Genomic DNA, 21757 nt, shown 5'->3' on the forward strand with positions numbered 1-21757 from the left:
CTGGGTGTAGGCCAACCTCTAACTACACTTACTAATAGCCTAAGACCTCCAGTTACCTAATACCTGCTTTCAGGGACCTTTCATGCACTGTTCTCTGAGCAATGGCTATCATAAAAAAAGGCTAAAATATCAGATGTAATTTCAACCTTATCCAAAACACCAATTTCATCATTTCCTAAATTGCTAAACCCCCTCAGCCTGTTTTTTTGTTTAAGGTCTAAAATAGGAAATCTTCAAATTTAGAGGGGAATGGTGAGTGTTTAGAAATGCTTGAGTGTTGGATCTCTGAAAAGATCAGTGCTGTGAAGGCAAGAATTGAGAGACAACACAACACCAGTAATAACAATAATAAGCTTGAATCATGCAAAGATACTAACTGATCAAACTGGTTTGCCTCTCAAGTTGTAGTCTTTTATGATGACCATACCCAACTAGGCTAAGCCCTTTAAAATTTTCTCTCCAGACAGGATAGAAATGGCAGCCTGTTTTTGGAAAGACAATTTATCTTATTGGAAAAAAAAATCCCCTTATTAAAAAAAGGTTCAAGGAAAATAAGACACTTTTCATCTCAAATTACCTATTTCCACTTTGTGTGTTTATGTACATATACATACACACAAACTTTTAAGTTTGAGTTTAAAGACTGATTATAAAAGATTGCATAATATGAATGTTCTGAATTCTTTTTCTACTAAAATCCAGCTTTTTGGATAGATGACAAAATTCTAATGCCATTTCAGTCCACACTTGGATAAGAACTCCATCAAATAATATTACAATAGCTGAAAAATATGTTTTTGTTTTATCAAGGACATCAATAAATATAAAAATCATTTGTTGATGAGTTACAAACAATATTAAAATTCTGTGGGTTTGCTATCAAAGCTGTTAAAAGAATTAAACACTTCTAGGTGATGAGCAGGGGTCTCCAGCTAAGCTGCCTATGTAGAATTCACTATGTTCTTCTTTCAAAATATAGGGACAATTATGGCAATGGAATCATTTACTCAAATGGGTTCAGTTGTTTGCAAGTTTGATATCACTTGTTTTGGAAAACAGAAGACTGTTGAGCCACTGGCATTCATATGCTCTAATGCTGTTACGCTTTCATAACTTCTGATTATTGAGTCATGGGATAAACCTGGATTTTTTGCATTTTAGAGTTCAGTTGTATGAAAAAAACAAAGCAGAAGCTGTATGCTGCATTCAGATGGGAGCACACTTATAGGTATAGAGAGACAATCACAAGCATGGTAATGAAATGTAAAAATATGTATCTGCTACCATTAAATTCATCCAGCCCTCCTAGTATGGACACAAGAAAATATGATGTCTATTGCTATAAGTGCCACTTCTAGTGATGTAACTGCATTCACACGTGCCTTACATGGATTAGAACCAAATGACAACCAAAGCTCAAGTCACACCAGTTTAATTTTTGCACTTTAGTGGAGGCATGAAACCTCTGAAGGCAGTTTTCTGGGGTTTTTTTTGCAGTGACTGGCATCGTAAAGACATCTGGAAACAAGATAATTTATCATCTGGGTGGTGATAAATTATCACCAAGGCGGTGCTTCAAAACCTGTGTGTAAAACTAGTGCACAACAGAGACACTGTCCTTCCAGCAAGGAGCAAAACAGAGAACAGGACTGTTGCATGAATTTTCCTGCAAAGTCTTTAGCAGCCAGACTAATCCCAGACACACCTCGTGCTGACCTTTACACACATACGCACAAAACTTTCTGGGAGACTTCCTTCCCCCAGTCCTTACTTACTTCATCTCCCAGCAGGGCTGCCTGCTGGACCTGGTGATCCTGCTTCCTTACGAAGGGAGAGAGCCTCCACCTACCTTGCTCTCCTTCCTTCCCTCCCCAGTCCCTCACTCCCTCTCTTCCCCTCAGGCTGGCAGAATTCCTCGGGCAGAGCATGCAATCAGTTTGCAGGGAGCAGCCGCAGCCGCAGCCAAGATGCAGAAGCACAACCAGAAGGAGCACCTCTACAAGCTGCTGGTGATCGGGGACCTGGGAGTGGGCAAAACCAGCATCATCAAGCGCTATGTCCACCAGAACTTCTCCCCCCACTACCGAGCCACCATCGGGGTGGACTTTGCTTTGAAGGTGCTGAACTGGGATGCAGAGACCGTGGTACGGCTGCAGCTCTGGGATATTGCGGGTGAGTACGGAGGAGAACCCTTTGCCCCATAATCTGTTGAAAGATAACACAAAATATTGACCCCTGTTCATTTGTACTGATCTAAAAGTTGGGAACTGCCAGTGTCTGTGTGGTGAGAGAGAGCAGATTGAGTAGAGAAAAACTTTAAGGGCAGATTGACAATTTGGAATTTCCCTAAAGCCAGCAGACTCATAAACAAGGGAAGTCAGAGAGGCAGAGTGCAACCTGTGCTGTCTGATTTTTCTCCCAAGCACTTGGAGACATTCAGGGACTCAGGCATCTCTCTCCAAATGCCCCAGTTGTTTCCCTGCTGCTGACAATGTTCAGTTTTGCCTCCTTAGACTAACAGATCTCTATGACAGGAGGAAGAGTAACAAGAATTGGTGGAATAGATGAGGTATTCAGTAAAATGATAAAAATTACTTTTATAGTTTAAAAAAGAAAGAAAATATATATCTGAGTTAGTTTATCGAAATACCTTCCTTCTTCCTGTCCTTCCTCTCTCTCCTATCTTCCCTCCTTCAGTCCAATGAAAGCAATTTCTTATGTGTTTTGAAAAGACAGAAGTTTCTCTTTGGAAATCATTCTGGTTGTTTAAAATATAATTACTCATATTTGAATATCCTTGTTCCAATATTAAGCAAAACAAAAGATTATTTACCCTGTGCAAGGAGAAAAAGAGTAAAGAAGTCCATATATCCCCACATGCTGACATCATTAAAACCCACAGAATTTGACATTGTTGCTGTCAGTGCTTCAGACATTTTCGATTTGGCTTCAAATTAAACACACAACTTTTTTTTGTTTTGCCACCGCGTTTCTGAAAATTAAACACTTTTGTTTCAGTCCACAAAATAAGTTTACTTAGATGGCGTATATCACATGCTGTAAGTAATAATTTTTCATTTAGTGAACTCAGGAATCAAAATACAGCTGTAACCCAATAGATTACAGCATAAAGGATGAAATTTAAAAACTCAATTTAATTAAGAAGTTACTTTCATTAAGTAAGGGAATAAAGGTGAACATCATATCAGCTGTTAGGCAACTGTGCCAGCCTGTGGCCTGAGCTGTGGGCTCAGTGATCTAGTCTGGAACAGCACGGGGCAAAACTGGTGAAATGAAAAAATTCTTGACATTCTTATCAGCGGAGGGAGTGCCTTTCTTCTGCACTGAGCTGTCTCATGTCTGAGCTCTGAATTTGGCACTGAGGTACTAAAACTTATGCAACAACGCTGCTTTATGCAAGATGTATAAACTCCGCTTTTTCACACACTAATACAGCCTTGTGGTTTTATGGTGTTAAATACATATATGCTCAGTTTTCTCTATTAAAAGTTGGAATAATGGGGCAAACACTCATTTTATTGTTCATCAGTGACTGATTGTAACAACAAATACATACAGTACCACAAAAACTTTTCTGCATGAGAAAAAAGCACTTAATAGTAAATTCTGAATGTATCAGGGACTTAATGTATTTTGCATGCCTTGTTTCAGAGATTTATTACACTACTAATCATGTGCTGGCGGATCATATGATGTAGCTTTCAGTCAGGCTGCAGAAGCAATTACACCTAGTTGTAGTACTGAATGACTAGTGTGCTTTCTGAGTTATCGCACATGACAGAGAGAATTACAGCACAGTACTAAATTTCATATGAATTGCCCAATTCAAAGCATCATTGTGAAGGTCAAGACAGTGGTCGGTAATAAAAAGAGTTGCTGTCTTAGCTTTAATGACTTCTGCTTAAGGAGCTTAAGCTGCCTGTTCCTGCCTGTAAATAGAAAGTAAGTTCTGTAAGCAACACTGAATTCAGATGGGCATGGTGCAAGCATAGAAGTTGTCACAAATAAGGCATCTGCCTGGTGAGAGAAAAAATGCTTTAAAATGAAAGAGAAGTAAACTGCTTGGAAATATGGAGAGAATGGATCTGGTTTCTCCTGGCTGCGGCTGGACATGTATCATCATTTGCAAAACACAAATAGGCAATGAGAAGAGGGAGCAAAATAAAATCCTTGGTCTCAGAACATCCCTCTCTTTGGTGGACTCTCTGTTATTAGGTCAGGTTTATTTTTGGGGGTAAGGAAATAAACTTTCCGTCTCTGACCAAGCTGAAGGATGTTGGCTTAGCATGCAGCACATCTTGAATATGAGCAAATGCTGCAAATGCATCAATAATATTGTATATCAGTGTTTATATATTAATGCATATTTATATATTTATGTATATATAGATATCAGGTATCATTTTAGCTCGTATATCCTCTCCCCTCTCTCCTCTCCATTATACGAGCAGTGAACCCAGTACCAAGTATATGTGTACTCTTGTATTTCATGCTGTGGATCAGTGGGTTGTAAATTGTTTAACAGTCTAGAAATAATTTTCTCAAAAATGTGAGTAAAACCAGTGTCAAGCTTATCTACATTATTAGTAGGATTTATGTACATGGTGACTTCATTGGAGGAGTGCCATATTCCAGCTGTGGTAGGACCAAGAAGTTTAGCCTGGTTCACCCTTGCTATACATAAGAAGAAAAAGTAAATTTTGTTCATCTAGTGCCATCTAATTAAATGTAGTTAATATTTCTGTAACATATTTTTCTGTATTTTTTAATTTGGTGAACAAAACTATAATACCGTCTAATAGCCAAATGCTGAAACTTCATTTATTTGGATGAGAAATGCTAAAAAACAAGGATAACTAAGCATTAGAAAAATTAATTCAGGGATAATGTAGGCTCTGCATCACACATTGTTATATTAAGACAGGGGTTTTAATACATAATATATTCCTGAAGCTGTGAGTGTTAGGCAGGAACATTTGGGTTAACCTTCATGTTTTATGATGTTACGGTGTTTGCAACAACACAGTGTCATTAAAATCTATGAACTTATGTCTGATTCTGTGAAGTACTTAAGTGTGACATGACTGAATTTTTAGTGTAATGTGTGGGAGGAGATATACATGATAAAATTCTCCTTGTCTTTAATTTCTTCACAACAAATCCATTTTATTTCACGTTATGTCACAAATTATCAGTTTTGATGTTCCTGTTAAAGTGTGCCACCACCTCTACTGCTGTGTCATATAACTTTAAATCTTGCTCCTCAGTCAATTTTTGTCGTTTCTCTATCTTTTCTGCTGCCTTTTTGTGCATATCCTTTCAATTAATTAACAAATTGTCAGAAGGAAAGCTTTAAAAGAAACTCTTAATCATATTTTGCACAGGGTTGCTGTGGATGGGATTGGCCCTGCAGATGCAGGCTAGCACACCACTTCTGAAGAAAACAGCTGTTGCAGAAAGCAGATCTGGGTGTATTTGCTATTCCCATCTCTGCAAGGCTGCTCTCTGTGCTCCTGTCTGTTTCATGCCCACACAGCCCAGGGATTTCTCTGAAGACCAGCTTTAGCCGCAGATTCACTGCAGGGAGAAGCTTTGAGTGCAGCAGAGAGCAGAGAGCAGCACATCAGATCCTGCTCCCTGCTCCTTTCCCACAGCCATCTCAGCATCCCCTTTATCACTCCTCCTGCATGTGAGTGGGCTGGATTGATTATTCATTGCTGCCAAAAAGAAGTTGGTTTGTGTATGAAAGGCTGGTTCTCATCTTGTAAAGAGTTGGACCCATGCCTTGGGGAAAGAACAGTTCCATTTCCTTTCCCTGTCACTTTCACCTTCAGAAGCAGCAGTCTTCCCACAGATACAGACGAGTGCCTCTGCAGTTGTAAAGTTTTTAGGACTGTCATGCTGCTGAGGGGGTAAGCAGAAAGCTGTTCACTAATGCCAGGCACAGCACGTCCTCAGCATTTTAGGCTTTCAGCTGCTGCTAAGCGTTGCAGCACATATGCATAAATGAGATAGTCATGGTGATTCCTAGGCTAAGTTATCTTGAAATTACTGCTCTGCAAACATAAATAAGCCTCTTGCTGTGAGGGTTTTATTTCAGTATAGATTGGTGGTGGGATCCGTGGGCCACATCCTGCTGACAGCCTTTTTTTCCACATTCTAAGGTGGTGAACATCATCTCAAGGTTTGTTTAAGCTTCAGTCCATAAACAAAATTATTTGAATTCAAGTGTGAATATTCTGAAAGTTGTTTTGAAGTGAAAGGTAAAAAATGCTGAGATCTTGTCTGCAATTTCCAGCTTCTCAGTGTTGGTTAAAGGCTGTTTGTAAAGCAAGGTGCTTCCTAAAAGCATTTGTTACTTAAGGACAGTGGCAACAAGTAAAATGCATCATAAAACTCAGCACTGGGCAGTTTTAATCAATTTTTAATTTCAATTTTTGTGTCACTTTTCAGATGCTGTGGTCAAGATGGTGGAAACTAACTGACTTTTAGCATCTTGTCATTATTTTTTATACCTTTATCAGATATGATAGTGGCTAGTGAAAATTGCAGATTTCTGTACAAATTTATGTGGGGTAAATTTTTGTAAACTGTGACAATTCAGCTGTTGATTGCTTTAAGCCCATGAACTGGTAGCTTTCCTTGCTGCAGAGGTGCCACTGAGATTAGGATAAATGTGAAGGCAGCTGCCCTTCAGACAGGCAGTCATTCCCTTCAACAGAAATCTCATTGCTTTGTCACTTTGGTCTCACTGGGTTCACTTCCAAGCAGAGTAGGATTCATCTGAATTAACAATGAGACATTTCTTCTCAGTCCACAACTACAATGGGGCCCTAACCTTAGGTACTCCCAGTTAATTTTTTTTTTTAATCTAAGTTAGGGTTGATAATCCCAACATAAGCACCATCTCAATGGGCAAAGGCCATTGGATTTGTGGGGTTTGATGCCAAATGCCAGTGGCCTTGCAAGGGATGCAGAAAAGTACTACGGGCCAGATCAAATATTTCCCAATTTTCTGACCCTTCCAGGGAAAAGCAAAACCCATCTTCTCCAGTTGCTCTTGCAGTAAAGCAGATTCTAATGTTCAAGGCTGCCTGCAAGATACCAATGAACACCTAATGGTTGATCTATTTTCTAACCTGATTCCTGCCTAAGCCATCGCATTCCTGAAAACCTAAGGCCAGATTTTGACATCTTTAATACCTTGAACAGTGCCTGGTTTTATGAGTAATACTGCTAAATGTAAAAGTTTTAGGAACCTCATCTATTAGTATAGGATTTTATTGACATAATGGAGAATCTGTGGAAAAAAGAATCCTTCTACATCCTTAGACATATTATTTAGCTCTCCAAGCAGAATGCAAATACTAGAGATCACTTTTTCCAGAATGTAAATTAAATAAAAGTCATTATGCAAATGTCATAAAACTAAAACTCTGATTTATAAAGCACCTCTTTTTCTCTTCAAAATTGCCTAATGTGTTTCTGTCAAGTATATTCATACATTTAATTATAACTGATAGTGAAAAGGACCACTTCAAAAAGAATTTAAACAGTTTATCCAGCCAGCAGCTCCATTCTTTCTCTTTCTTTGAAGTGGTTGATGATGGAAATTGGTTATCCCTGTCTTCCTGCATAACGCTGCTTTTACAAACATGTTGGCTTTTCTGTGCAGTGAAAATCCTGTGTATCTGAAAAAGCAGCTGGAAGCAAGAGGAAGAATCAGTGTCATACAATGTCAGAAATTTGTGGGCCACTGCTAGGCAGAAGATCACAACATAGAACCCTTTTATTCCTCTAGTAACTTTCTTCATGGTGAATGATTTCGTGCTGCAAATGAATAATTTAGTTCATGTTCTATGACACCATGACCCACCTATCCTACAGATCTGTGTCCCAGTTAATATGTGTGAGGCCTGACCTGAGCTGTTCTTATAGCACCTATAGTGTAAGCATCTCAAGAACTTTACATGACAAGAATAAAGTATCAGTGAAATACAATATCCATTAAAAACTATTTGTGTATATTACTGCTTCCCTCAGTGCTATGTTCCTAATCAGACCTTGGCTTTTGTTTGAAGGCACCTTCTTGCAGATGAAAAAAGAATTTCTCAACAAGGAGATTATTGAATAGCACATGATTTAGCCATTCATCTGATTAGCCCACTGATAGGAATCATAAGACATTTGAATAAAATATAGACCTAAGAAATTTTGAACATGGCCTCTTATTTCCCAGAAATAATCTATCTTACTTTATCAATAGGGCACAGTGTTTCTTTAACGTAAAAAAAGGAAAAAAAACCTACATGAATTTGGAGAAGACAGGCTTCTTCTTTGGTTTCTGTATCATGTGAATGACTTTCTCCTTGCTGCCACAGTGCTTAAAACCAAAGATAAACATCACAAACTGATGGTGTTGACCCCATAAGAGGGTTCAGTGCTATTTCCATTAAGCAAGAGTGCATGGTCTGGAAGCCCAGGAATCTGCACTCTTCCCTTCTCAGCCCTCCCTTATGTTTGACAGCACAATTTCCATCAGATAAATCCTCTGCAGGTAACCTTCTTGGGGTCAGAGGCAGACTGCCAATCTTCTTGTCTGCCTAACCTACTCAAAATCACTCACATTGAGAAAATAACACTAGAAACAGGTTTGCATTTACTGTTTCTATTTTCATAGCACTTTTCCCCAGCTATGGAAAAACATACAGGAGTTGTCCTGCTTAAAAATTGCTATTGTTGTGAAATGTTTCAGGAGTTAATAACTCTTTGGATCATGGCTTAGCAGTAGACATTAGTGGAAATTCTATTGTTTATTTCCAAGAAATATTCTGTGTAATTTATTTTTTGAGAGTTCCCATGAATACAGCAGATTTATTAACATATCTATAGCTGATCAACATCCCACATCCTGATGTCGTGTGTTGTCATATTGTTAATCGTATAAAATGATAGATATTTACAAATGTCCCTATTTGAATATAAAAAGATATATTGTACAAAAATTCCCTACCTTCCCAGAAAACACTTTGAATTCAGCAAGTAAAAATGTAAACCTTCTGAATAGATCTGGTATGAAACTCTCCTCCCAGATTTTTTCTCGGGAGCAATGCAGCTCTTCATATTGCTACTGCTGTATGAAGCTATGTTATTTCTTAGAGCACTTTCCATGTTTGTAAGGCTTTAAATTAATCTTCCTCGCCTCTGTGTTCTAGTTTGCCAGTAAAAGTAAAGTTGTAGTTTGATGTCTGGTATGGCTCCAGAGCTAAATTATGTTACTGGTGGCTATTATCACTTGCATGAGGATATGCAGGATCCTCTTCATGCATGAACAGTTTGGTTGTGTCAGATGTTTTACACAAAATGCCATAGCATCAAGGAGCTTCCAATCTGGTACCTAGATTTTTTTTGTGACTCTTGTTGAAAGTCCTATAATGTACACAAAAGCCCTTGGTCTTGTCTCCAGACTGAGAAATCTGGCAGCCTAATGAGACCATACACTTACTATTCACTTATAATGAACTTCATTAAATTTTCTTAGATGTTTGCTTGAAATTTCCTTTTTCATGCAATATTCTCCTGCATTTTCATACAAATTAATCTTGCATGGTACTTATAATTATTTAGGCAAGGAGTAGTTTCCCAGAGACTTATAAAATGAAGTCCTGCCTTCAGTAATGTTATCTTAGAAAACATGCTATGTGAATGACTGACCTAGACTGGAAGCACTGACTTTTACAAGGTGGTGTATTTTTTCCCCCCTCCTACTTTCTTCATTACAGGACAGGAAAGATTTGGAAACATGACCAGGGTGTACTACAGAGAGGCTATGGGGGCGTTTATTGTCTTTGACGTTACAAGACCTGCAACATTTGAAGCAGTGGCAAAGTGGAAAGAGGATTTGGACTCTAAGTTGGTTCTTCCAAATGGCAAACCGGTGCCGACAGTCCTATTAGCAAACAAATGCGACCAGGGAATAGATGTTCTTATGAACAACGGCATCAAGATGGATCAGTTCTGCAAAGAGAACGGGTTCGTGGGCTGGTTTGAAACATCAGCCAAGGTAATGTTTCAGTTTCTTTTTAAATTTTTCTAAGGACAGAAAGATCAGTTCTTAAAATAGTTCGTTTGGTCTAAATGCGCACCTTGAAAAGCTCCTCTCTTGGTGGTATTAATTAAAGGTGAATTCATAAATATATAGTCTAAATTTCTATTTCTTTTAGGACTTTTATTGTGAAGCAAATTACGTGCAACATTCTGAAATGCAGCTGCTCTAATATGATAGGCTAGCAGTAAAGTATGTCCCTGGTCAACAGGTTACTGCTGCACAAAAGCCTGGGGAGGAAGATGACCTTAGGCAAGGCATAAAAGCACCTCTTGTCAACGATATGAGGATGTTTTTTATCATTCTTAATATTGATTATCTCTAAATGTTTATATAATCACTTTGCCCTAGAAATGCTGATTTGAGACAATAGCTTCATTGCCTTAGATTCCAGAAATAAAGTCAGTCTATTGTAGTGCTTGCACAATGTTTACTGTCATAAGCTCTCATTCTCAAAAGCCTTTTCAAAAAAATCACATACCTGGGGAAGAAGGAAGTATCAGTCGTCAAAGCGCTGAATGAGCTGCCTTGGTACAGATTTCCTGAGTGCATGGAAAATTGAGATAAAAATCAGAAAGGGCACTCAGAATTTCAGATTCTAAAGGCCCAAGGTACATTAGTACTATATATCAGTTTGGGATGTCTCAGATAATTTCAGTTCATGCAGGATTTTGAGAGCTGGCATGTGAAATATTGATTTGAACACTGCAATTCAGTGGATATTGTGCTGATTGTATCCTCCTGTTATGAAAACTGGTCCCATCATTGACAGCTCTGGGAAACTTTTGGATGTTTGAAAAGTAAACAGTTTGGTTCTGGTTTGACATAGATTGTTAGTAGTCTGAAAGCTGAAATGCTACATTTGATTGTTTAATTCCTTTTAAACACTTTATGTAAGGTACTTAAGAACTTTTAGAGTGTATATTTGTGATTTACTTTTCTGGTCTTGAAACCTTCTTTAAGCATTAATATTTAAAAGATGTTTCACTTGTAATCAGCAGAAGTAACAGCAGGAGAAGAGCAGTGTGTCCCAGAGTGCCTCAAGCATTGGATGACCTCTGAGCTGAGATTGCAGATTTTCAGTACTTAAAAGGGGCTTATAGGAAAGATGGGGACAAACCTTTTATCAGAGCCCATTGTGATAGGACAAGGAGTAGTGGTTTTAAATTTAAAAGGGTAGATTTAGACAAGAGATGTGGAATAATTTTTTTTTTTACAAGGATAGTGAAACACTGGAACAAGTCACCCAGAGGGGTGGTGGATGCTCCATCCCTGGAAACATGCAAGGCTAGATTGGATTTGGCTCTGAGCAAGCTCTAGCTGAGGATGTCCCTGCCCTGGCAGGCAGATTAGATGAGATGACTTGAAGGGGTCTCTTTGAACCCAAACCACTCTATGATTCTATGATTCCATGATTCTATGATTCTGTGATTCCATGATTCTATGATTCTATGATTCTATGATTCTATGTCTTTTTAGTCAATGTCTGCTTTCCTACTGAATGGGTGTCAGATCTAGTCAGTTTCTTTAAGATGCCATTTATAGGGAGAAATTTTGGTCTCGGTCAGTGTGTCAATTATCTTGCTCCACAAACAGGATACTTCCTATTCCTTCATGTGCAGCACCTGGTTTGTATTCAGGTCAGTGGTTTATCTGCTGATTTGTGTTGGGTGAGGCCAAGAGAATCCAGTGTTCCTCTTTAGGACAAACTGCATTTTACTATGAGAATGGAATAAGTACCATGAATCCCATACATCAGTCCTCAGTAAGCACCTGTCCACCACTCAAAAAAGGCATCCACGTTTATTGTGCCAAGGGCCATTGTAGGTCATGACAGAAAATGAATATACCAACAGTTTCAAAGGTCACGGAGAGGTTTGATGATGATGATGATGGAGACAGTCTGGGGCAGAACTGTGGAAGTATAAGAAACGTATAAAGGACATACACATTTTTAAAAAGTCACAACAGAGGAAATTTTTCCAAGTTTCTCTAAGCCACATGGAATTAAGATTTTGTGTTATTTTAAAGACAGGAAATATCTAGATTCTTCATACTTTATTTAACTCCAAAACCCAAGCAGTCCCCAGAATGCCAATGCAATCACATAAGAACAGAAAAAAATCCAGCTATGACAAGACTTGTTTTCAAAAGCCACTGTGAAGGGAGTGGTGAGAGCTGAGGGCACACAACTGTTACCAGATTATTCCTTGCTGCTATACAACAGAGGCTAGGACCTGTTATTCTGCAATCCACACACCTGATTTCCACCCAGAGCTGGAGGCTTCTCATTTTAAAATTATGCAAAGAGTCATTCCAGTAAAGATGGTAGAATCACAACGTTTTAACCAAGTTAAATCAAAATTATTTCCTCACTCAGTCTAAGTTCTAAGCTAAATTCGACTCTTCCTCTTCAAAACAAAAGTTATCATTACTGCTATTTTAGAATACTGGATATTGTACACATCTGGTACTCTTTCAGCCTAGGGCATCGTAAGTAATTGAACTTTGGTCTGGGAAAAAATAAATACCTAGCTCTGTTTGCTACAGAGAATAGAAACTCTTCTGAAGCAGAATAACATGGAGAAAGGAGTCATCATATTTCAACTAGCAGTTTTAGCAGTTCAAGTAAGTTATAACTCTCTTTTTGTGATACGCTGGAATAATTAGATCTCAAGAGGTTTTCTGGAGATGTGCTTGGAAATGTTAAAGCCTTGAGAGCAAACTCTATCTGATTTATGCATTTTGGAAAAACAAAGGTGATTATTTATAAAAATAACATCTTTTCGTTCTAGTTGCCTTGCAGAAAGTAACATGCTATATGTGTCCCTACCATATTTCAAGCTGTCAATGGTTTTAAGCTTTTGTCTGTAGCATTAGAAGATTACACTGAAAAAAATCACTTTATTATTCCTTGGTGCTATTTTTTGTAAGTTAACAGCTCCAATATAAAACATTTGAGACACCTAATGCACTCTCATGTATTAGTTTTGATTCTGACATTAGCCTGAAGGAAATACTCAGCCTGTTGCAGTTTTCTTCTCCCTAAAAAGATAGATTTTTTTTTTTATATTTTTCAACCTAAGAAGGTCCTTATTGGGCAACAACACCACATAGTATAGTCACAAGTTACACTATTACCATATATCCGGTGGAGAGCCTGGTCTCTTTTATATCTGCATATGCAGTTTCCTCAGATTAATTGCAGTTTGAGAGGCACATCCCCAGATAGTCACAAAATAACCCTTAATAATAAATTCTTTAATAAATTTCATAACCACAACTATTGCAAAGCATTCATTCTTTTAAAAGAAGGACATTTCTTCTTCCTGTCACACATATAATTATCCAGCACATGGTCAGAGCAGCTGAGAGCTCCACTCACATCTCCAAGCCTTTAAACTGTTTTCAACACCATTTCTAGTTCAAAGAGGTGAGCTTTTGACTCGGATTAGAAAAGTAGCAATTTCAAGCTTATTATCACTTTATAATGAAAATGGAACTTGTGCAACAAAACAGACAAGTCAGGCAAAACTAAATGTGTTTGAAAGTACCTAATTCAGAAGTAACTTGAAATACCTTACAACTGGCCATGGCTGTGCTGTGATTATGCCCGAATTCCTCTTTTCCCTGCTGCAATTCTGCTGTCAGCAATACAGAATTAGATGAAAAGACATTCATGTTTTGTCTAAATTGCCCAGAAAGGCTGGTAGCTGTGCTTTTCAGATCCTTTCAAAACCAGGTTAAGCACACAGCTCCTTGTCTCCTGAGCATCATGGCCTGGAGACTGATGAGCAGTCTGAGTCTCTGGGCTATTTGGACACATCCTATTTGGAGCAGGAAAATTTTATAGAATCTTTCCACCTCTAAGAAATGTGGATAATAAGATGTCCTTTTTTCAGCTTTTGTTTGACAGGCATTCCATGGTGTGTCACCACAGATTCAGAATGATTTCGGTTGGAAGGGACCTTAAAAATAGTCTGGTTCCAACCCCCCATAGGGCCCAAATTCTGACTAGCAATCAGAAATCGTCCTTGCCATTGATCTGCTGTTACCTTCAGAAAGTCATTCTCTCCTCTGATCCAGACTTTTATTTTAAAAAGCACTGACATTAATTCTGCTTATCTTACCAGTGAACTCTGTGAATAAACCAAGCTCCTCTAGCCCTCGTTTAAATCACAAATATTTCAGTTCTTCTGAGTGGACAATTATTATGAAAGCTGCAAAAAAGCAAGCTATGCAGTAGACCTGCAGAGGAACAGAATAAGCAGTTCCGATTTCCATTAAGAAAAGCAAGGTTTGGACATGTATTTGAATCAGGCTGACACTCTAAGCTGATCTGCTGATCTGGTAACTTAAATCCAAGCCATCAATTTGAGACTGCCAGACCCAGTTATGGATGTGTGGCTCCCTACACTATCTTTTTAATTCACTCAAAAAAAAGTGTAACCAATCTCACTGTACAGAGTTTTAGAAAATATTTCAGCTTCTGCCATAAAGCAAGAAATAAAGCTGACACTTAAGGCAGGAGATTTCATTTCATATGTACAATTATTCAGTTCAGAATCCTCTGCAGAGTTTGTTTCCTGTAATTAAAAGGAGTTGATTCAGATTGCCCTATGGGTATTAGATCTGTCCTGTAGCTCTCTGGATCACTTTTATGAAATACATTATTTAGTACTGTCCTGAAACAGGAAATTTAGAGAATCACAAAATTGTTGAGATTGTAAGGTCAATTAGTGAAATAACTTTGTTGCAGGATATTCAACCAGCTGTAAGAATTCAATCACAGAAATGATCTTGTTCTCAGAGTTGCATTCACAGCAATTCACATCCATGAATTTCATGTTCATGCATCCAGATGGCCTTTAACTTGCATGGTTGTGTTTTCCTGGAAACACCACTGCAGCAGTACGGCTCCCATCTTAATAAGGCTCTGCTACCAGCAGTTTCCAAGGGAATTCTGCTAAGGGAGCGTGTGGAGCCATTCCCTCAGACTGCTAGCTCCAGGGGAGTGCAGGTTAAAGCATCCTTAAAGTAATTTCCCTGCTCCTGGATTTTAGTGCATTATGGAAATAAAATGTGGGAGCTATGAGCTGCTCACTAGGCTCCCATCTAATACCTGAATATTTCACAATTTGTAAATGTTTACTTACGGGAAGTCAATTTCCTTCAACTGCAGTAGTAGTCAAAGGTCACATCTCTAGGCAGCGCTGATTTAGAGCTCCCCAAGTGCACTGTGCCTGCATACACACTCTTCTGCACCTTGACTTTCAAGGTAAGACTCAGAAGCATCAGATTCAGTAAGAGGAAGAAACTATCAAGGTAAAAAGGGAAAAGCTTAATACCTGAAAACAGCCAGAGAGACAAATATAAGATATATGCATGGTAAAGAAACAAAAATTTCTTTCATCTTAAAGTGAGGCAGCCCTTAAAACTAGAAAGGGCCTTTATTCTTCTACAAAGAGCTAAGAGCCAGTCTAATCTGTGGGGACTTACTTCTTATATTAAAAGTGAATGCTCTAAATGTTAATGTTCTGCGTCTGCAGTAGAGGTGCAGATAAGGGGGAAGGTAATCCAGGGTGCAAAAAAGGTTGCTGAGCTTGTGTACTGCTTTGAGTCACACTCAATAATGTATTTATTTTCCCTTTAGTTGATTGTTGCTTACATGACATTATTTCCAATAACAATCAATTCAAAGGTTTTAAATAATGCAGCTTTCTTTCCCTGCCCTCCTTGCTATCCTATCCATAAAACTTCCCTTTGAAAGGATATATTTGAATAAGATCAATCTAAAAATGGAACTCTAATTTCATTTGTGTGTTCCAGTGCTCCTTTCTGGCTTTCAGAGACTGATCAGGGTTATTTTTTCTCCTTGTTTTATTTGTTAATAGAATAAAGAGTAACATATGCTGATTTTCCCTTCTGCAGTCCTTCTTGATGAGGTCAGGAGAAAGCCCAGCTCGAGTAGTCAGGCATCACCACAGAAGCAGGGTTCAGTGGGTTCTTGCTCTGGCAGATTTTGGCAGGTTGATGCAGGGTAAGTCACTTAGGGATGGATTCATAGCTCAGCTCTTGCACTGGCTGGGATAATGTGTCTCAGCTGCTGGGGTTTACTGAGGCACACAGAAATAGGCCAGGCACCTCAGGGGACAGGGCAAGGCAAGATGCCTGGGAAAGGGTTCTGCAAAGGCTGGCATGCTGAATCAGGAGTAGAGGACTGATAGTCACAAAGACACCATAATATGGGTAAAGTTTTGGTCTTGCAGTAAAAACTCTCCCTTGGGAGAGAGATTTTCTTGAGAGAGTGTTGCAGTCCTACCTTATCATGTGAAGTCTTCATCCTATGACATCTGCTGCTTCCCAATCAGCCACCACATGCTGGACCAGGTTTCATGCACTTTCGTCCCTTTGTGGCTCGGCATTTTCTCTATCTGACCAATGGCCATAGCAGCACTTCCATACCACAGAAAGGTGCTGTGTGGATAAACACATCAGAGATGCAGTGCTGAGTAATAGCAGCCTTAAAAGCAGTATAGGGAGACAGAGCTTCCCCTGAGTTTGGAGAACTGTGAAGGTAAAAGTGGGTCCAGAGGAGGCTGGATAACCCACTCTACAGGTTCATCTAGTACCATGTCAAGATCCAGATAATGCCTGGACATCTTGCTGTTCAGAAGTAGCTCCACCTAGGAGGCACAGTTGACCTCCTCAGTATGACCCAAAAATTTGCTTAGAACATGAAAGGAAGTTATTATAAACAGAAACAAAACCAAATAAAAACAGAGCAGAGAAAAGAAAGAAGAGAAGAGAAGAAGAGAAGAGAAGAGAAGAGAAGAGAAGAGAAGAGGAAAAAAGAAAAAGAAAAAGACAAAAAAAGAAAAAGAAAAAGAAAAAGAAAAAAGAAAAAGAAAAAGAAAAAGAAAGAAAAAGAAAAAGAAAAAGAAAAAGAAAAAGAAAAAGAAAAAGAAAAAGAAAAAGAAAAAGAAAAAGAAAAAGAGAAAAAGAAAAAGAAAAAAGCCTGAACTTCAGCAATCATCACAATTCCTGTGGTGCTCTTTTGTAGGACAAAAGCCTCACAGGAGATGACAGTTACGGCATTTCAACCTAGAGACACATTGAAAGAAATTGTTTCAGTCTGCTGTCTCACCTGTATTTTCTTTCTTTCTTGAAACATAATTAATTTTATTTTTAGGGATAATTGACGCTGTTTCCATGTTTCCTTGTCTCAATACCATTAGTAGGGTGTCTGTGATTATTCCTCTCTGTCCAGTCTTACACTCTGATTGTTGGTTTCTTGGTAATTGTTTTTTCACTTTCTCTTTTTTCTATTTCCTCCTCTTGATTGCCTTTCAACACCTCATGCTTTCTAAAATCACCAGGTCTCTGGATGTCTGTGTTTGGACATCAGATCACCTTCTACTGTCTGCAGGTGTTTTCACTGCCTTGCAGAATATAGATTTTTCTTTTGCAAAGCACACTATAGGAGAAGAGGTGGAGAAATCAATATTTCATTAGTCAGACCAGAATACAGCAATGTCTGATCTGCAGATCTAGGACGCCACAGGATTAGGGTTGTAACAAAAGGCAATAGTAACATCAAGAAAGGAAGTGGTCAAGGCAGGGATCAGGAGTTGCTGTGTTGGCATGACCACAAGCTCCTTGCAGCAGGTGACTTAACATGTCACTTCTCATCCGTGCCATGTGCCAGTTGTCATCTGAACCACGGGAGCAGGCTGGAGCTAGACACAAACTCAAAACCAGCTGTGCTGTCTCTCTGCTGGGGTTTCACTTCCCCTTCATCCCCTTGGACCCCAGCAGAAATTGTCATCCACACGGCTTAAACAGTTCATATAAATGCGCAGGATGAGAAAATGCCTCTCTACACTCAGGACAGGAGTTTTTATTCCTTCTCTCTTATTTCTTTTTGGCTTGAGTACTGGCTGAAGCTTTTTTTTTCCTTCTGGATTTTTAGGCTCATGTCTGGCACCTGGATTTCCATCTATCACCAGTAGGGATGAGGGATATCCCCTTGTACCTATTTCATGTTTTTGTGGGCTTGGTTCCTTCCCCATTTTCCAATCCTATAAAATGATAGCCTCTGACAAAGAGGGTTTCTGTTAATACATCTGAACATTAATCACTTTGGGCAGAATCTTAGATGGTTCGTAAGACATCATTGAATAAGCACATGCTGCTATTTCAAGACAGAAGCAGCAGATGGGTAAATGAAATGCTCACCAGTCCATTAGTAAAGACAAACACAATGCAAAAGATTTTTACATTTCTGTTTTTGTGCATTTATCAATCCTGTTTTGGATTCAGTTTTCTAAGCAGTACTGAGATATATTTTTCATCGTCTGGGTTTTTTTCTAATAAAATTTCGCAGTGGTCTGAAAAACTTTTTCAGTGCATGCTTGAGGAATTTTCTTGTCTGGTCTGAGACAGCCATGTGACACAGTAGAATTTTAACATCTCAGTACAGAGACAATTCCCAGTTCCATACTACTTTCTAGGGCTTACTATGTACATTACTTGTCTAGAGATTTGGGGGTTTACAACCTACTGATATTCTTTACATATAAAATATTTAACTTCACATATGTTGTTGAAGAAAGCCATGAAATCTTGCACTAATTAGCATTTTTCAGTTAGATTCACAAATTTCAGCTCTTTACTGTGGTACAAAGCAATGGACAATAAAATTTCTGGCATTTTGCCATTTATTTCAAGGGGATTGGACAAAGGCAGCCTCACAGAATCCATTCCTTTAGCTTTTGATTTTCCTATAAATCTACCTTCTCTACTGAAACACACACATATTTCTGTCTTTTATAGCTAGTTTATGGCCTCAGTATATCATGCTCCAGATTGCCATCCAGAGAGACCTGGACATACTTGAGAACTGGGAATAGATGGAATTTAAATGTCCCTTCCAACCAAAACTATTCTATGATTCAGTGATTCAACTTGAAAACCCGAGTAAATCTTAGACTACAAACGAAAAATTACTGAGCAAGATTAGTGTGTGCAAATATACAAATGTATACATATGTATTGGTATGCATTTCCATATGGATGTATATGGCTGTGTGATACAACTTCCTAGAAGATTGAAGCTACAGTGAAGTTTCTACCTCCTGCCTTATTTTATAAGTAATCAATGCCAATAGTCAGACTAGAAGAGTGCCTTTTATGCCAGAAAGCCTTATTTTTCATTCCAAACATATTGGTGTCTGTCATATTAAAAAAATAATCATTACTCAGTACTACTGCTTATTTTCTGTGCTGCATTGAGCTATGTCTCACTGATCAGGCTGTTTCAGCTTTGCTTATTCTACAGAGTAAGGGCTGCTGCAAGTTAAATGTGCAGTTGATGTAAGGCACATGCAGGAAAATATGTGCTTTAGCTTTCATTTTAAATCCCTAGAGTGAGGATTTCTGTCCTGCAAATGAAACCAGAAGTGATATATCTCTTCTGAAGCAGTGCATTGGACATAAGTCAGCCTCAACAAGAAATGAAGGAGGACTCCAAATCATAAAGAACATTTTTTACTGTTTTGTGAGTAATTTGAGATTGAATCATTTATTCAAATAATCTGGTTCATCACAGGTTTCATTGTGAGCAATGTATACAGAAATATTTTTGAAAGTGTGGAAAAAGCTTTAAAAAATAAGTGCTATGCATGGCTGTAATTGCTGGAAGGTAATTAACGATTTGGAAATCAGAGTAACCATTATTGAAGCAGTGAAATATGGGCTTTCGAGCTTCACTTCAGGCATTGGTCTTCAACACCTCCTTGGAATTTGTTTTTCTAGTTTATTGATGCAATCAAATCACCAAGAGATTGAGCTTATTTAAAGTCAGCTCTGTGTACATTTTAGAAGAGGTATGAATCCTAATATATATAAAACTTAATCAACTTCAAAACTCCAGTAAGCATTATTTAACACAGTCAATTTTTGAAAACTGTTTATTAAGGTAAGTAAACTTTTGATGTTGCCGAGAGAAAAGTTTAATTATGTACAGGAAATATGCAGCATGGTTTAATTAATATTGACTAATCAACCTCTCTTTCTCTTTCACTTGCAGGAAAATATAAACATCAATGAAGCTTCCAGATGCTTGGTGAAACACATAATTGCTAGTGAGAGTGATCCAGTTCAGTCTATTGAACCAGATATTATAAAACCGCACTTGAATTCCACCAAGATTGTCAGTTGTTCAGCTTGCTTTAAATCCTAAGAGACTTCCAGACTATTACAACAGCTGAACAACTATGATTCACAATTTATACTTTATTCAATGAATCCAGCCTGCCCACATTGTCCCTAAGCAGATTGCCATTTTCTCAAAGATATATTTAAATTTTTCCTTTTTTTTTTTTTCCCAGCTAAAATTTATTATAAGCTGTTCATTGATAGCAACTATTTAAAACTCTCTTTGGCTACTGGTCAAATAAGACTCATAGTGAGGACTGTGTTTTCCTATTTGGGTAGCACCAGTGATATCAAAACCTATTTCTTTGCCATATAGGAGTTTTTTCTGAAAACTCCTATTTGTGATGTGACTGCAGCAGCACGCTACTTGTCCATTGATTTCCAGGATGTTTTCTCAATACCTTGACCAAGAAAATGTTATCATTGCACTCTTTGTCACCCCTCAAACTTGAATGATCTTGTTTCATATGAGGAAGATGATGATGATGACAATAAAAATTTAGCTATTCAGAAAGAGACACCAAGAATGCTCACAGTTAAATCTTCCCATTGCAAGTTCAGTCTCCTAGATGGAATGGCGGCACTGAATGTGAAGCAACATTTCACATCATTCAGTTCTCCAGCAGATCTGAGCTTCCGAGACTGATGAAGTTTTGGCTCCCTCTTCCTGAGGAGTCTCATAGTTGCTAGCATTATCTTAGATGAAGCAAAATGGGACAAGTCAAGGGTGAGAGGTGACAAAACACGCAATCAGTGGTACAGTCTCATAGGTGAATCAGCTCAGAGTTTTCAGAAAGTTTATCCTTTAAAGCCAACATTTCCTCTGAAAAGCCCACATTGATTTTTTCCCTGCCTCTCATCCTTCATGCCACAGATATCCCAATGTATTTCAACTGTGCATTTTCTGTAAGTCCTTACATGCATCCCTTCATTATGTTTATGCTTGTGGGAAAATTCACTATCCACACTGTAACGTAACAGCAGAAATTTTCAGGAATACATCTGTGTTGAATAGAAGGGTATTTCCTTTCTGAAAATGTTCTTCTAAAATGGATATGAATGATCACAGAAAGCAAGCAAAATGAAACAGTTCTAAGAGACATTTATGGAAGATGTGAGGAATTTATTGAGCTCTACTGTGGAAATTAAATGGTTGACTTTCAACATCTCACAAAAGATGCAGGTTGGTGTAGTCATTCAGAAAAGTGTGTCTAGACAAGAAGTCTTGACATCTGGCTGCAAGGCCCTTCAAGACAAACTTTGCCTCTATCCTGCCATAGACAAATCACTCGCATTTTCTGTTCTTACTCAGACTTTTCCTTCCTAAACTGTGAACTCTCTGTTGCAAGAGCTGTCTTTGGAGATGGTTTCCTCTTCTTAGAGAGGTGTAACACCATGGAAGGAAGGCGACAG

General features: G+C 38.3%; 1 protein-coding gene across 1 annotated transcript; it reads left to right on the plus strand.

Annotated features, from left to right (window-relative positions):
- The first annotated feature begins 1904 nt into the window (after nt 1–1904).
- RAB38 (RAB38, member RAS oncogene family) lies at nt 1905–20997 on the plus strand. Its single transcript, XM_085056528.1, has 3 exons — nt 1905–2172; nt 9804–10084; nt 20217–20997. The coding sequence occupies exons 1-3, from the start codon at nt 1968–1970 to the stop codon at nt 20367–20369; spliced, it is 639 nt and encodes a 212-aa protein (XP_084912654.1). The 5' UTR covers nt 1905–1967; the 3' UTR covers nt 20370–20997.
- The last annotated feature ends 760 nt before the right edge of the window (nt 20998–21757 follow it).

The sequence above is a fragment of the Lichenostomus cassidix genome, chromosome 1 (assembly GCF_008360975.1).
Source record: "Lichenostomus cassidix isolate B80296 chromosome 1, HeHo_3.0, whole genome shotgun sequence".
Lineage (NCBI taxonomy): Eukaryota > Metazoa > Chordata > Aves > Passeriformes > Meliphagidae > Lichenostomus > Lichenostomus cassidix.

Bases quoted from the DNA above. Each gene is read 5' to 3' on its own strand.
- RAB38 (XM_085056528.1), top strand. From the start codon at position 1,968: ATGCAGAAGCACAACCAGAAGGAGCACCTCTACAAGCTGCTGGTGATC. The intron at 2,173-9,803 runs GTGAGTACGGAG...TCTTCATTACAG, and splicing joins GCAGCTCTGGGATATTGCGG to GACAGGAAAGATTTGGAAAC. The intron at 10,085-20,216 runs GTAATGTTTCAG...TTTCACTTGCAG, and splicing joins GGTTTGAAACATCAGCCAAG to GAAAATATAAACATCAATGA.